The sequence below is a fragment of the Oncorhynchus keta genome, chromosome 4 (genome assembly GCF_023373465.1).
Source record: "Oncorhynchus keta strain PuntledgeMale-10-30-2019 chromosome 4, Oket_V2, whole genome shotgun sequence".
Lineage (NCBI taxonomy): Eukaryota > Metazoa > Chordata > Actinopteri > Salmoniformes > Salmonidae > Oncorhynchus > Oncorhynchus keta.
In genome coordinates, this window is record NC_068424.1 from 15,574,607 (window position 1) to 15,591,412 (window position 16,806).

At 43.9% G+C, this 16,806-nt stretch overlaps 1 protein-coding gene across 7 annotated transcripts in view; it reads right to left on the reverse strand.

Annotated features, from left to right (window-relative positions):
• Positions 1-6,590: 6,590 nt before the first annotated feature.
• LOC118369759 (protein AF-10-like) overlaps positions 6,591-16,806 on the reverse strand; it is a 94,279-nt gene continuing 84,063 nt past the window's right edge. For all 7 annotated transcript variants that reach the window (XM_052501291.1, XM_052501304.1, XM_052501295.1 and 4 more), the window contains 4 exons: positions 16,309-16,340; positions 11,548-11,825; positions 10,134-10,215; positions 6,591-8,297 (listed from right to left, as the gene is read on the reverse strand). In XM_052501291.1, the coding sequence (XP_052357251.1) occupies positions 8,022-8,297; positions 10,134-10,215; positions 11,548-11,825; positions 16,309-16,340 (668 nt within the window). In that variant the 3' untranslated portion in view covers positions 6,591-8,021. The remainder of the gene's footprint in view (positions 8,298-10,133; positions 10,216-11,547; positions 11,826-16,308; positions 16,341-16,806) is intronic.

Here is a 16,806-nt window from a genome sequence, read left to right on the forward strand (position 1 = left end):
TCACATTTGCTCTGAACATTGTTTTTACTGAGGAAATGTACTAGTTTGCTGTTAATAATAAAGCTGAAGATTTTCCCAAGGTTGCTGTTGATGCATATCCCACGGTAGTTATTGGGGTCAAATTTGTCTTCACTCTTGTGGATTGGAGTAATCAGTTCTTAGTCCCAAATATTGGGGAAGATGCCAGAGCTGAGAATGATGTTAAAGAGTTTAAGTGTAGCCAATTGGAATTGGTGGTCTGTATATTTGATAATTTCATTAAGGATACCTCCCTCTCCAACCCCCCATTCTATCCACCCCTCCACTTACAGCACTCCCTTTCTTCTTATCCCACACATACAGGCTCCCGAGTGGTGCAGTGGTCTAAGGCACTGCATCTCAGTGCTAGAGGCATCCCTACAGACCCTGGTTTGATTCCAGGCTATATCAGAACCGGCCGTGATTGGGAGTCCCATAGGGCGGCGCACAATTGGCCCAGCGTTGTCCGGGTTAGGGTTTGGCCAGGGTAGGCCATCATTGCAAATAACAATTTGTTCTTAACTGACTTGCCTAGTTGAATAACGGTTAAATAAACACACAAACACACACTCTGTTGCAATATCAAACTTGTAGTATAGTGTTACAGTAATACACTTTCCAGCTCTCTTTGAATCGGCCTATTTAGAGGATGAATCTCCGATGTCTTCAGGTTTAGTGGTTCATTTTTGGTTAAATTCTTTAACTCAACTTTCAAGTTTCAAATTGTATTAGTCGTAGGTACAGAATACACATGGTTTTTACCGTCCAACAAAATGCTTACTTGCAGGTTCCTTCTCGAAAATGCAACAATAATAAATAATAAAATCTAAAAATACGAACATAGAGTAAATGGCTCAGTAGATTTCTTGTTGTTGTTGCATAAGTGTAATCAATACAGGAAGTCACAATTTATAGTACAATATTTACACATGTTTTAGGGTGCTTCAATTGTGCAGTATTTAGTATAATGATGAGTCTGATAGCAGTAGTTGTGTGTGTGTGTGTGTGTGTGTGTGTGTGTGTGTGTGTGTGTGTGTGTGTGTGTGTGTGTGTGTGTGTGTGTGTGTGTGTGTGTGTGTGTGTGTGTGTGTGTGTGTGTGTGTGTGTGTGTGTGTGTGTGTGTGTATCGCCTCAGTACTGGTACTCACTGTATATAGCCATATTACTTTTCCTCATTATCGTTATTCACTGTGAATTTCTTCCTCATGTCACTATTTCTATTTTTTCTAAATTCTTTACTCTGCATTGTTGCATTTACTCTGCAGTGTTTCACTGTTAGTCTGCATGTGACAAATAACATTTGATTTGATTGATGAGTGTATATATGTCTGGGTGTGTGCATGAGTGAGTGCATGTGTGCTATGGTGCAGAGAGTCAGTGCAGGTGGTCAGTCCAGTTCAAGTGTTCAGCAGTCTGATGGCTTGTAGATAGAAACTGCTTGAACCTGTTGGTATCAGACCTCGTGCTGTGATACTGTCTGCCTGGCGTTAAGGGAGAGAACAGCTCGTGCTGGGATGTGTGGGGTCCTTGACGATGCTGCTGGCCTTCCTCAGGCACCGTTTCGAATGGATATCCTGGATGGGTGGGAACACGGTCCTGGGCCGTCTTCACCACCAGCTGGAAGGCCTTGCGGTCGTGGACGAAGGAATTCCTATACCAGGCAGTGATGCAACCGGCCAGGACGCTCTTGATGGTGCAGCGGTAGTATTTGGAGAAGAACCGGGGCAACCAAAAGGTTGCTGGATCGAATCCCCGAGGTGACAAGGTAAAAAATCTGTCCTTCTGCCCCTGACCAACCCGGGTTGGGTTAAATGCGGAAGACACATTTCAGTTGAATGCATTCAGTTGAACAACTGACTAGGTATCCCCCTTTCTCATTTCTCTACTGATTAGTGTCTATGGCTGTCTGAGGGATCCACTGGTCTTGGTCCACTTGATGTGGATATGCGTGTGTGTGTGTGTGTGTGTGTGTGTGTGTGTGTGTGTGTGTGTGTGTGTGTGTGTGTGTGTGTGTGTGTGTGTGTGTGTGTGTGTGTGTGTGTGTGTGTGTGTGTGTGTGTGTGCGGTCTCAGGGGCTTTAAGATTACGTTGACAAAAGGTGCACCTGGTGCCCTTAGATTGAGTTTCTACCCCCTAGTCCCCTCTCCTCCTCCCTCATCCCCCATTAGCCCAGTTGTTGTCTTGGGAATATTTAGAGATTAGGCACAAGCTTAATGGTACGATTTGAACGTTAATGTCTGCTGAGAGGCTTGGGGTGGGTGTTTTAGTAAAGTGATGGGGGAAGGTTGTGTTAATCCAGCTCACCTGACCTAAACACACTGTTGCCTTTCAGAGAGTCAAAGAAGAAGAAACATCAACGCTGAAGTCTTCATGGCCTGGTGTGTTTCTCTTTACATCAGTGACTCTTCCTTTCCTTTATCTCTCTCGCACACACACACACACACACACACACACACACACACACACACACACACACACACACACACACACACACACACACACACACACACACACACACACACACCCTGCATCTCCATAATAAATGGCCTTCCACACCCCTGTAGGTGAGTAGATCTACGTGTGCGTGCCGCAGCCTGAGGGTCGCGTGACTGAAACGGATGACCCTACTTGGGTCTGGAGATTACACCCAATATAAATAGTCTTCCCCTGACATCCAGCAGGAATGATTTAACATAGCCTTATAGGAACGACTCAGGCCCTTCCTGGACTAGGTTATATTATTCATTATTATGAGTCCAGTAATGAGCAAATGACGTGTCTATTTTTACCTGATGATCACACAAGCAATGATGTCTCCGATCTACATCCCATCACATTCATCATTACATTAATATCTACCTTCCTAGGCTGTCTGGGTAATGATGGCTCTCATTCTGATCATCTACTGAGAAACACACAGAACAGACCTGGTCACCCAGCCTACTGTGGCATAACATAAAATGATTTATTTATTCACCAATAACAACATTCCATTTATTAATCAATGAATGTTGATCCTCACAGGGGGTTTAAAAGCATGCTAACTGGGAAACATTGACTTGAATTGGTTTTTGGTTAGGAAATGTTAATGGTATTAAAAGTGGCAATGCCAAGGTTGAACAAAACCAAAGTGTGGATTCACCTCGTCCACTGACTGCTTTCGAAGGTAAGGAAAGAAATAAATATTTAATTTGGCTGAACCATCCCTTTAAGTTCTTGGAAACGTTCGTCATCAATTGATATACGAGGCTACAGCAGAGATTTCCATCTAGATTGAAGGGCTCGGGGACTGCAGTAGGCCTTGGTCAAAACTAAACGTGAAAGCATTCAAAAATAAAAGTAGCCTAATGTATTATCGCCAGAGAGTGCGCTGAGTAAAGGTAGATAGGCCTATAATTATTTAAAAATAAAAATGGCTATAAATAGATGCGTGTGTCGCGTTGGGTACAGACCTAACCTGCTTCGATAGTTCTGCTGCTCACGCCGACAGTCATTGCATTTTGGTACTTCAGAAGTACTAGAAGTACATTCATTTCCAATGGAAAGCTGTGTTTGCATTGCGTTGCAGAGGCAGTTGCAGGGCGTTCTGTGTGGTGCGGTGCGGTGCGGTGCATACGTTTGGATTTATCGAACGTATGCGTCAAACTGAAGGTATAGACGGCTTGACAGAAATGGTAGCAGAAGGTGAATGTTGAACATTTGTTGCACACATATCCCGATGATGCTGCGTACCATTTAGCGCAAAAGCACTGGGTGTGATCGTGGCTAACAATTTGTGTTGATTGTATTTCCCCGCGTCGATGGGGAATATCAGAAATAAAACAAGACTGTTTTTAGAATATATTATTCCTTATTCATAGAGCAGCGCTGTTTTAATCATTGAGACATTTCAGACACTGACTGACTAACAGTTTATAGTTTTTTCGTTTTACATGTAGGCTCCGAAGTCAGCGGCGAGGACTCCGGTCTATATTCGCAGTCTGCTGCACCTCGCTCGGTTTACAGATCAACTCCACTCCGCTGACAGCTGGAAAACGGAAGGCTGAAGCTCTTCACACAGCCTTAAAATAAACCTTATTTTGTTCTGAATTTTATTTATTCAAACCCTGTTTCGTCTTTGGTGTATATTTAAAAAGCTATAATTTGTAGCCTAGTTATGAAAATATCCTATTTAGAAACGAATATACATACATTTACCATGCGTGTTTTTCTTATTTACCTTTTGCCATATAAAAAAGTAGTAATAATATTTTTCCACGATAATTGCCATAGGCCTATTATCATTTATTTTAGGATTATATTATTTTTTTTGTGTAGAAATGTCAAATGTATTTGTTCAATAACAAATAGTTTAATAATTTAAGGCACATAAATGATGAGGTTTTGAGTGATCATTTCCTCAATATATATTTCTACAAATTCTAAAATGGTTATTATTGTCATTATTTCGTAGGCTACACACAACGAACATTACAATTCATTTGTTTCTAGTTGCCAGACGTTATAGAGTGAGAAAGTTTGATCTAGGCCTCCTCCCCCTCCCCCTCTCCTGGCCCCTGGGCAGGCAGAGTGGCTGGGAAATACCCCTGCTCTGGAAGAGGCCTGTTGGGGTTCAGGAGTGGACGACAGAGAGATGAAGATCAGGGAAAGACAGAGAGACTGAGGTAGAGAGAGATTAATGTCAGATGGAAGCTTCACATAACTGTGTGGACTGTCTCACACTCACACACACACACACACACACACACACACACACACACACACACACACACACACACACACACACACACACACACACACACCGGGTTTGGCCCACATTGTAAATAAGAATTTGTTCTTAACTGACTTGCATAGTTAAATAATGGTTAAATAAATAAAAAATGTAAAAACATTCATACTGAATCCTTCACTCAGTCATATAGGTAAATAAAAAGGGCAACTCGAAGCCTGTGTGTGTTTAGAGGGGAAGAAGTACAGAACAGAGAGCAGTAGTAGTAGTTACGGAGGAGTATGGATAGGGATGGGGGGAGCTAGACAGAGGAGTGTCAGTCAGCAGAAGAATACAGGCTATCTGTGTGTGAACAGGGATGAATCCTGCTGCTTCTCCTCAGGACCTTTATCCTACAGCAGAGGAACCTGTGGGGGGTAGCCTACACAGGCAGCACACACAGACACATCTGATTCCGGTGATATTCCATGGGAATCCCATCAGCTGCTCCCGAACACTTCAGTCTCCCGCTATCTCCTCCCTCTCGCTCCTCTGTTTTTGTCTCTCCCGCTATCTCCTCCCTCTCGCTCCTGTTTTTGTCTCTCCCGCTATCTCCTCCCTCTCGCTCCTGTTTTTGTCTCTCCCGCTATCTCCTCCCTCTCGCTCCTCTGTTTTTGTCTCTCCCCTACTCTCCTCTGTCTCTCTGTTCCTGGCCCTAAACACCTCTGTCAGAGCGATCTGGTTCCATTCTGAACCGGAATCTTGGCCAGGCAGCTGGGAGTAAATTTTCCCTGGATCATCACCCTCACAACACACACACACACACACACAGAGAGAGAGAGGATTAACCCCCTCACGATTCCCATAATGATTTACACCCAACTACAGCTGCTAATGGTTTTCTGCTAATGGTTTTCCTAAGTGGTAATTTTTCATTTGAATTACTAAATTCATGTTTAATTTAAATACAATTTTAAATGAATTACTAAATACATGTTTAATTATTATTACCATGACTTATTTTGATCTCTTCATCTGGACATTTTGGGCCAGTTTCCTGCTTCCAGATGAAGCAGGAAACTCAATGGAGAATTGTGTGTGAAACGACTGATGTTCTGCAGCTTAGTGTTTTGACTTTTGATCAGGCACCTCATTCGGCAGCATGGGGGTCCTCACTCAGCTGTTAACCTCCCCTCCCCCGGGGAGAAGCAGTGGCTGCTGGGAGGTGATCAATGATGGACGACGGCTCTGCTCCCACCCCAGAATGGGAATGCTGTGAATGGATTGAATGAGAGGGAGGAAAGGAGGAGGAGGACGGGGCGATGAATAAGGACAGGGGAGGAGGGAAGGAGAGTGGTGGACAAGGAGGTAGGGAGGGGGCATGTTTAAACAGCCTGGACTTGAGTGACAGGGCTGATAGAGGGTGAGGGTTGAAGAGTTGCTGGGGGGCTGAGATGTGAGGGGAAAGTGAGCTTTTAATTCCCCGAGCAGAAGCAGATGTAGCAGAATGGCGCACACACAAACACACACACACACACACACACACACACACACACACACACACACACACACACACACACACACACACACACACACACACACACACACACACACACACACACACACACACACACACACAGCTAGGCAGCTGGAAGTCATCAGGGACAGGGGTGCACATTGTGTGTGTGCTTGCTGGGGCAGGGGGAACCTGGACCACTATAAAAGGGGCATGCAGAAACTGCTAAACACTAGACAGAAGACGACAAACGAGAGAGAGTGCGAGAGTCTGTTTGTCATCCCTTCATCCATCCAGAGATGGGGGTAAAGAGGTTAAACAAAGAGAAACATGTTATTAGACAGAAGGTTTAGGGAGGTAGATCTGTTCTTTATTCAACCAAAGCATTAAAATGCATTTTACAAAAAGCACTTGAACAGAGCTGTTAAATCAAGCTTTAACGATGTTCTCACTAGCTACAAACCATGACGACATCCCGACACAGGCTTCCTGTATGTCCTCCTCCTCGTCTTTTCACCCAGTCAGTCTCTTTCTTTATCCAGAACGCTTCTTTACTTCGGTGACTTGAAATAGAAACATTTGAGGATGTTTTATGATTTTTCAGTTGTACAAAACTGATCCAAACTAAAGAAACACAGATGGAAACATGGTGCCGAGTATAAAATAAAATAAATGGTGTGAAACTTACAAAAACAACGAAACAATGTCGCTGCACATATAAAAATAAATTAATACTTTGTGTTCAGTCCCCGTCTCCTATTGTCTGCTCATAAGAGTCACACAAAATGAGGTTTCATTGGCTATCCTTCACACCAGCAGGGCCAATCACAATCACTTATTTACATCCCACAGCCAATGAAAAATATATATTTATTTACACAAACGAGGTAAAAACTGTGCCATTGAATCCACACCCCTCCCCACAATAGCAGCTATATACACCACCACCACTACTTCAATCTTTCTGAGTACACAACAAATATTTGTTTCCATCAAAAATGTTTACAGCAAGAGTGAGAAAAACTTAAAACATTAGTATAAAACAAACGCTTGAAAGAACAGCGGGCACTTAAATATAAAGAGACCATTTATAAAGTTTGTTTCTGTAGTTTGTGAAAGCAGCACAATACAGTTTCCAGCTTCTCAGAATGTGTTGTGTGACCTGTTGCCTGGGCAACGCAGCTTGACAGCCAGTAATATGGTGAGAATGGATGTCTGACAGGAGAGACAGGAAGAGGAGTATGAGTAACCCCGCCCCCTCGGCTTTAGGCACTTGGGGATTGGACCCTGACTGGCCAGTCATGAATGTTGTGGATTCCTATTGGCCGATGCTGAGAGTTGTGGGCACTAATCGGCTGGTTTGTGTGTGTGAGGTAGGTACAAGCAGAAAGACAGTCATAGCAAGGCTTCCATGGCTGAGCAGTCAGTCAGTCTTACATTAGAGTGGTCTCTGGTCAGGTCTTATGCTGGTCCATACACACAGATATAGAGAGGTAACAGCAGTTACAAACTCCTCCCTCTCTTAAAACTGTCCAATGAGAGTCATACTTCCCAGACCTCATATCTCCAGCTGAGCTGTGAGTCAGTCAGCTATGTTAGTGTCCTGATCGTTTTTTGGAGTTTGTAGTTCTGTGGGCGAGCTTGTGTGGTTAAACACACAGACTGATCACATGATGGTGGAGACCCCTGAGAGAGAAAGATGGATGGATAGAGTAGAGAGAATCACCAACAGAAAGAGAGAGAGATGGATACAGAGAAGAGAGAGATATGTTTTGTGGGTCAGGTCTTCTCCTGTCCAGTGACTCCAACAGCTTTCTCAGCCAGCCGGGGCTTCTGTGCAGCGGCGTGTGTGTGTGTGTCGGGGTGTGTGTGCAGAGCCAGGAAGGGGTTGGCGGTGATGGTGCCGTGGGCGTTGGAGGAGGAAAGAAGGGAGGTGATGGGCAGCTGAGCAGAGGAGAGAGGGATGGAGGGAAGCTGGGAGGAAGAGAAAGACTGGAGTTGGTGGAGGTCTTGTTGTTGCTGCATCAACTGGTAAAATAACACCTGCTGCTGGTCCTGGAGAGAGAGGGAGGGAGGGAGGGAGGGAGGGAGGGAGGGAGGGAGGGAGGGAGAGGAGGGAGGGAGGGAGGGAGAGAGAGAGAGAGAGAGAGGGAGAGAGAGAGAGAGAGAGAGAGAGAGAGAGAGAGAGAGAGAGAGAGAGAGAGAGAGAGAGAGAGAGAGAGAGAGAGAGAGGAGAGAGGGAGAGAGAGAGAGAGAGAGAGAGAGAGAGAGAGAGAGAGGGGAGGGAGGGGAGGAGAGAGGGAGGGAGGGAGAGGAGAGAGAGAGAGGAGAGAGAGAGGGAGAGAGAGAGAGAGAGAGAGAGAGAGAGAGAGAGAGAGAGAGAGAGAGAGAGAGAGAGAGAGAGAGAGAGAGAGAGAGAGAGGGAGGAGAGAGAGGAGGGAGGGAGGGGGAGGGAGAGAGAGAGAGAGAGGGAGGGAGAGAGAGGGGGAGAGAGAGAGGGGGGAGAGCAAGAGAGGGGGAGAGAGAGAGGGAGGGGCAGAGAGAGAGAGTATTTAATAAATTATTTAATTTCCTTGTTTACCACAACAAATCTATTAACCCTACAGATTTGATGAATTGAAAAATCATGGTGGAGTATACATGTTTCAATTTCCAATTGATGTAATCCATTAATGGTTTTACTTGTCTGAATCGAATATGGCCATTTCTTATCATGAGGGGAAAAGCATATATTCCTGAACTGTAGGCTACACATTTTACATTGGAAAATAAATTGTAATTATGTTCTATTTTGAATCAAATGTTATTCTACTATAATGCGGATAGTGGAGAATATTTATTTATTTGTAGAACAACATGACGACACCCAATATTGAACCTTTGTAATTTGGAACAGGGCCGCTGTGGTATATTGCACTTTACTGAAGAAACTATGTCTGAAATAGAAAGAAATGTGGTAGGGAAAGTCATTTTATGACGGTATTGAAATTGTCTATCACACACTGAAGCAATCCACATCACTTTCATTTAAATGTGGTCGGCCAATAAATTAAAAGTTCTTCTTCAATAACTGTATTTTCGCAAAGTTATAATCATCATAATGAACATAGGTTACATTTACAAGTCAAATAATTTAATTTCAGTTGTAATGTCTTTCTTCCAAATCTCTTTTTAATATTTTGATTTCGTTGTTCCTGATATGATGCGTCTTCATTAGGGCGGGAGTAGTGAAGGAGGACCACGACCATTTCTGCTGTCTAATATCCAGCCGGGGTGACACCGTAACAGCGTCAAATCACTAGTTTGATTCCTCTCTTTTTCTCGTTGCAACCAGGGTTATTTCATCTCTGTATTCAAACAGGCCTTAATGTCCCAAAAACGCTACAGTTGTAGCCTACCGTCCAATGAGGCCTGCGTATCTCAAAGCCATATCAAAGATCTTGGTTGCAAAATAGTTACTATTGAGCTCAAAACGGAGAGCGGAGAAATAAAAAACCTGTACCTAACGAAAGCTGATAACCTCCAAGTGTGACAACGAGACAGCTGTGTTTTGCCCGGCAATAGGATTTTAAAAGGTTATTCAAATCAGAACACTTTGTTTTCTCTCGGAGCATTTGAGAGTGGTTTGATCAACACAGCAGCAGGCCCCTGCGAAACGGGTACAGGAGCAGACAGACACTGTCGTTACAGGAATCACGAGGATAATGTACTTTACTGTTCGACCAAAATCATAGTTTTAGCCTCCTAAACATTTTGAGTGAGGTGACCATGTAGAATGTGCAGCTCGCACTGATGCAACCAATTAAAAATTTAACTCGCACAGCCAAGTCAAAGGGCCGCAATATGCGACTAAATGGTGTCAGAACGGAGCCCTGGTGTGTGTGTGTTTACCGCAGAGGGCTGTGAAGACAGTAGCTGTTGTAGTTGGTTCTGGTGCAGTAAGAGCCTCTGCTGCTCAGACAAGGCACCCAACCTGAGTGAAAACACACAAAGACAGACACGCAGTTAGAAAACTACAACACACACAAGAACACAAGACCACACACTCTCTCAGGCAGGGAGGGAGAAAATATAACGACATCAACTTGAAACTAAAGACAGAGCGAGAAACAACCATGTCAATCAATGGAAGGACAGACAGGTAGCCATGCAGCCAGCGAGCCAGACTACCAGGAATCCATGCAGCCAGACTACCAGGTATCCATGCAGCCAGACTACCAGGTATCCATGCAGCCAGACTACCAGGTATTAATGCAGCCAGACTACCAGGAATCCATGCAGCCAGACTACCAGGAATCCATGCAGCCAGACTACCAGGTATCCATGCAGCCAGACTACCAGGAATCCATGCAGCCAGACTACCAGGTATCCATGCAGCCAGACTACCAGGAATCCATGCAGCCAGACTACCAGGTATCCATGCAGCCAGACTACCAGGTATCCATGCAGCCAGACTACCAGGAATCCATGCAGCCAGACTACCAGGAATCCATGCAGCCAGACTACCAGGAATCCATGCAGCCAGACTACCAGGTATCCATGCAGCCAGACTACCAGGTATCCATGCAGCCAGACTACCAGGTATTAATGCAGCCAGACTACCAGGAATCCATGCAGCCAGACTACCAGGAATCCATGCAGCCAGACAGACAGACTACTAGGTAGCCATGCAGCCAGCCAGACAGACTACCAGGTAGCCATGCAGCCAGCCAGACACACTACCAGGTAGCCATGCAGCCAGCCAGCCAGACTACCAGGTATCCATGCAGCCAGCCAGACACACTACCAGGTAGCCATGCAGTCAGCCAGACAGACTACTAGGTAGCCATGCAGCCAGCCAGCCAGCCAGACTACCAGGTATCCATGCAGCCAGCCAGACAGACTACTAGGTAGCCATCCAGCCAGCCAGACAGACTACCAGGTAGCCATGCAGCCAGCCAGCCAGACTACCAGGTAGCCATGCAGCCAGCCAGCCAGACTACCAGGTATCCATGCAGCCAGCCAGACTACCAGGTAGCCATGCAGTCAGCCAGACAGACTACTAGGTAGCCATGCAGTCAGCCAGCCAGACTACCAGGTAGCCATGCAGTCAGCCAGCCAGACCACCAGGTATCCATGCAGCCAGCCAGACTACCAGGTAGCCATGCAGCCAGCCAGACAGACTACTAGGTAGCCATGCTGTCAGCCAGGCAGACAACCAGGTAGCCATGCAGTCAGCCAGCCAGACTACCAGGTAGCCATGCAGTCAGCCAGACAGACTACCAGGTATCCATACAGCCAGTCAGACAGGCAGTAGTGTACATACCTGGTGTTGATGGAGCTGGAGATGGGCAGAGCGGTGCTGGGGCCCGGTGAGGAGGTATGTGTGTAGCTGTATGTGTGAGGGCTGGAAGTGGTCTGTATGACTCTGTTCAGAACCCCCACTATCCCCCCCATCCCTAGCCCAGCTCCCCCTCCCAGCAGCATTGTTTCCATGGCAACCCCGTTGAGCTGAGGCGGCTGGGGGGGGCTGTGGGAGATGGAGGGGGGGGTGGAGAGAGAAGAGGTAGAGCCACCACTACTGCGGCCACACGACACGCTATCCTGCGAGAGAGACAGAGAGAGAGAAAGTGCTTTGTTTACCAATATCAGCATAACCAGTGTGTAACGACAGCATAACCAGTGTGCAATGACAGCATAACCAGTGTGCAATGACAGCATAACCAGTGTGCAATGACAGCATAACCAGTGTGTAATGACAGCATAACCAGTGTGTAATGACAGCATAACAGCATAACTAGTGTGTAATAACAGCATAACTAGTGTGTAATGACAGCATAACTAGTGTGTAATGACAGCATAACAGCATAACTAGTGTGTAATGAGAGCATAACCAGTGTGTAATGACAGCATAACAGCATAACTAGTGTGTAATAACAGCATAACCAACCAGTGTGCAATGACAGCATAACTAGTGTGTAATAACAGCATAACTAGTGTGTAATGACAGCATAACTAGTGTGTAATGACAGCATAACAGCATAACTAGTGTGTAATGACAGCATAACTAGTGTGTAATGACAGCATAACAGCATAACTAGTGTGTAACGACAGCATAACCAGTGTGTAACGACAGCATAACTAGTGTGTAACGACAGCATAATCAGTGTCTAACGACAGCATAACCAGTGTCTAACGACAGCATAACCAGTGTCTAACCACAGCATAACCAGTGTGTAATGACAGCATAACTAGTGTGTAATGACAACATAACTAGTGTGTAATGACAGCATAACTAGTGTGTAATGACAGCATAACTAGTGTGTAATGACAGCATAACAGCATAACTAGTGTGTAATGAGAGCATAACCAGTGTGTAATGACAGCATAACAGCATAACTAGTGTGTAATAACAGCATAACCAGTGTGCAAAGACAGCATAACTAGTGTGTAATAACAGCATAACTAGTGTGTAATGACAGCATAACTAGTGTGTAATGACAGCATAACAGCATAACTAGTGTGTAATGACAGCATAACTAGTGTGTAATGACAGCATAACAGCATAACTAGTGTGTAACGACAGCATAACCAGTGTGTAACGACAGCATAACTAGTGTGTAACGACAGCATAACTAGTGTGTAACGACAGCATAACGAGTGTCTAACGACAGCATAACCAGTGTCTAACGACAGCATAACCAGTGTCCAACGACAGCATAACCAGTGTGTAACGACAGCATAACAGCATAACTAGTGTGTAATAACAGCATAACCAACCAGTGTGCAATGACAGCATAACTAGTGTGTAATAACAGCATAACTAGTGTGTAATGACAGCATAACTAGTGTGTAATGACAGCATAACAGCATAACTAGTGTGTAATGACAGCATAACTAGTGTGTAATGACAGCATAACAGCATAACTAGTGTGTAACGACAGCATAACCAGTGTGTAACGACAGCATAACTAGTGTGTAACGACAGCATAATCAGTGTCTAACGACAGCATAACCAGTGTCTAACGACAGCATAACCAGTGTCTAACCACAGCATAACCAGTGTGTAATGACAGCATAACTAGTGTGTAATGACAACATAACTAGTGTGTAATGACAGCATAACTAGTGTGTAATGACAGCATAACTAGTGTGTAATGACAGCATAACAGCATAACTAGTGTGTAATGAGAGCATAACCAGTGTGTAATGACAGCATAACAGCATAACTAGTGTGTAATAACAGCATAACCAGTGTGCAAAGACAGCATAACTAGTGTGTAATAACAGCATAACTAGTGTGTAATGACAGCATAACTAGTGTGTAATGACAGCATAACAGCATAACTAGTGTGTAATGACAGCATAACTAGTGTGTAATGACAGCATAACAGCATAACTAGTGTGTAACGACAGCATAACCAGTGTGTAACGACAGCATAACTAGTGTGTAACGACAGCATAACTAGTGTGTAACGACAGCATAACGAGTGTCTAACGACAGCATAACCAGTGTCTAACGACAGCATAACCAGTGTCCAACGACAGCATAACCAGTGTGTAACGACAGCATAACTAGTGTGTAATGACAGCATAACTAGTGTGTAACGACAGCATAACCAGTGTGTAACGACAGCATAACTAGTGTGTAACGACAGCATAACTAGTGTGTAACGACAGCAAAACAAGTGTGTAATGACAGCATAACCAGTGTGTAACGACAGCATAACCAGTGTGTAACGACAGCATAACTAGTGTGTAATGACAGCATAACAGCATAACTAGTGTGTAATGACAGCATAACAGCATAACTAGTGTGTAACGACAGCATAAACAGTGTGCAACGACAGCATAACCAGTGTGTAACGACAGCATAACTAGTGTGTAACGACAGCATAACTAGTGTGTAACGACAGCATAACTAGTGTGTAACGACAGCATAACTAGTGTGTAACGACAGCATAACCAGTGTGTAACGACAGCATAACTAGTGTGTAACGACAGCATAACTAGTGTGTAACGACAGCATAACCAGTGTGTAACGACAGCATAACTAGTGTGTAATGACAGCATAACCAGTGTGTAATGACAGCATAACCAGTGTGTAACGACAGCATAACTAGTGTGTAATGACAGCATAACAGCATAACTAGTGTGTAACGACAGCATAACCAGTGTGCAACGACAGCATAACCAGTGTGTAACGACAGCATAACTAGTGTGTAATGACAGCATAACTAGTGTGTAATAACAGCATAACTAGTGTGTAATAACAGCATAACTAGTGTGTAATATCAGCATAACTAGTGTGTAATGACAGCATAACTAGTGTGTAATGACAGCATGACATCATAACTAGTGTGCAATGACAGCATAACTAGTGTGTAATAACAGCATAACCAGTGGGCAATGACAGCATAACTAGTGTGTAATGACAGCATAACTAGTGTGTAATGACAGCATAACAGCATAACTAGTGTGTAACGACAGCATAACCAGTGTGTAACGACAGCATAACCAGTGTGTAACGACAGCATAACCAGTGTGTAACGATAGCATAACTAGTGTCTAACGACAGCATAACCAGTGTCTAACGACAGCATAACCAGTGTCTAACCACAGCATATCCAGTGTGTAATGACAGCATAACAGCATACCTAGTATGTAATGACAACATAACCAGTGTGTAACGACAGCATAACTAGTGTGTAACGACAGCATAACTAGTATGTAACGACAGCATAACTAGTGTGTAATGACAGCATAACTACATAACTAGTGTGTAATAACAGCATAACAGCATAACCAGTGTGTAACGACAGCATAACCAGTGTGTAACGACAGCATAACTAGTGTGTAATGACAGCATAACTAGTGTGTAATGACAGCATAACTAGTGTGTAATGACAGCATAACAGCATAACTAGTGTGTAACGACAGCATAACCAGTGTGTAACAACAGCATAACTAGTGTGTAACGACAGCATAACTAGTGTGTAACGACAGCATAACTAGTGTGTAACGACAGCATAACCAGTGTGTAATGACAGCATAACTAGTGTGTAATGACAGCATAACCAGTGTGTAACGACAGCATAACTAGTGTGTAACGACAGCATAACTAGTGTGTAACGACAGCATAACCAGTGTGTAATGACAGCATAACCAGTGTGTAATGACAGCATAACCAGTGTGTAATGACAGCATAACCAGTGTGTAATGACAGCATAACTAGTGTGTAATGATAGCATAACTAGTGTGTAATGATAGCATAACTAGTGTGTAACGACAGCATAACTAGTGTGTAACGACAGCATAACCAGTGTGTAATGACAGCATAACTAGTGTGTAATGACAGCATAACCAGTGTGTAATGACAGCATAACTAGTGTGTAACGACAGCATAACCAGTGTGTAATGACAGCATAACCAGTGTGTAACGACAGCATAACCAGTGTGTAACGACAGCATAACTAGTGTGTAATGACAGCATAACAGCATAACTAGTGTGTAACGACAGCATAACCAGTGTGTAATGACAGCATAACTAGTGTGTAATGACAGCATAACCAGTGTGTAATGACAGCATAACTAGTGTGTAACGACAGCATAACTAGTGTGTAACGACAGCATAACTAGTGTGTAACGACAGCATAACTAGTGTGTAATGACAGCATAACCAGTGTGTAATGACAGCATAACTAGTGTGTAACGACAGCATAACCAGTGTGTAATGACAGCATAACCAGTGTGTAACGACAGCATAACCAGTGTGTAATGACAGCATAACTAGTGTGTAATGACAGCATAACCAGTGTGTAATGACAGCATAACTAGTGTGTAACGACAGCATAACTAGTGTGTAACGACAGCATAACTAGTGTGTAACGACAGCATAACTAGTGTGTAATGACAGCATAACCAGTGTGTAATGACAGCATAACTAGTGTGTAACGACAGCATAACTAGTGTGTAACGACAGCATAACTAGTGTGTAATGACAGCATAACCAGTGTGTAATGACAGCATAACTAGTGTGTATCGACAGCATAACTCGTGTTCTAGCTGGGTAATGGTTCTGCCTTACCTGAGCAGGTAGAGAGGAGTCACCCTTCACATCTGAAACACACAACATCACACCTTGATAATTTATTGTTAAAACGAGAGGCTGCCTGGATCTTTAATTTAAAGACCCTTGCGCCCTTCGGACTCAACATAGACTTTGATCTGAAGCCATTCTTGTGATTATTGTGACTTTGCCATTGTAATTGTGTGTAAACTTATATAGTCAAATTAATCTATGATCGTATGCTATCCATTTGTTTGTATGCTGTTCTTTGTATGACATTTTAATATTTGATTATTAACCAATGATATTAGGCCATTCTTGGCCATGATTACAGACACCTGTGTCTTTTGACACTATATAAACGAGTCATCCCGTAGTGTTTGTGATTATACCCTGATGAAGACAGCTTGGCTGTCGAAACGTTGGTATTACATTTTTGCATCTGAGCTCCTAGAGTGTGCAGCTCTCTTTTATTTTCAGGTTTTCTACTCTGCTAGCCAGCACCTCGTCTTAATA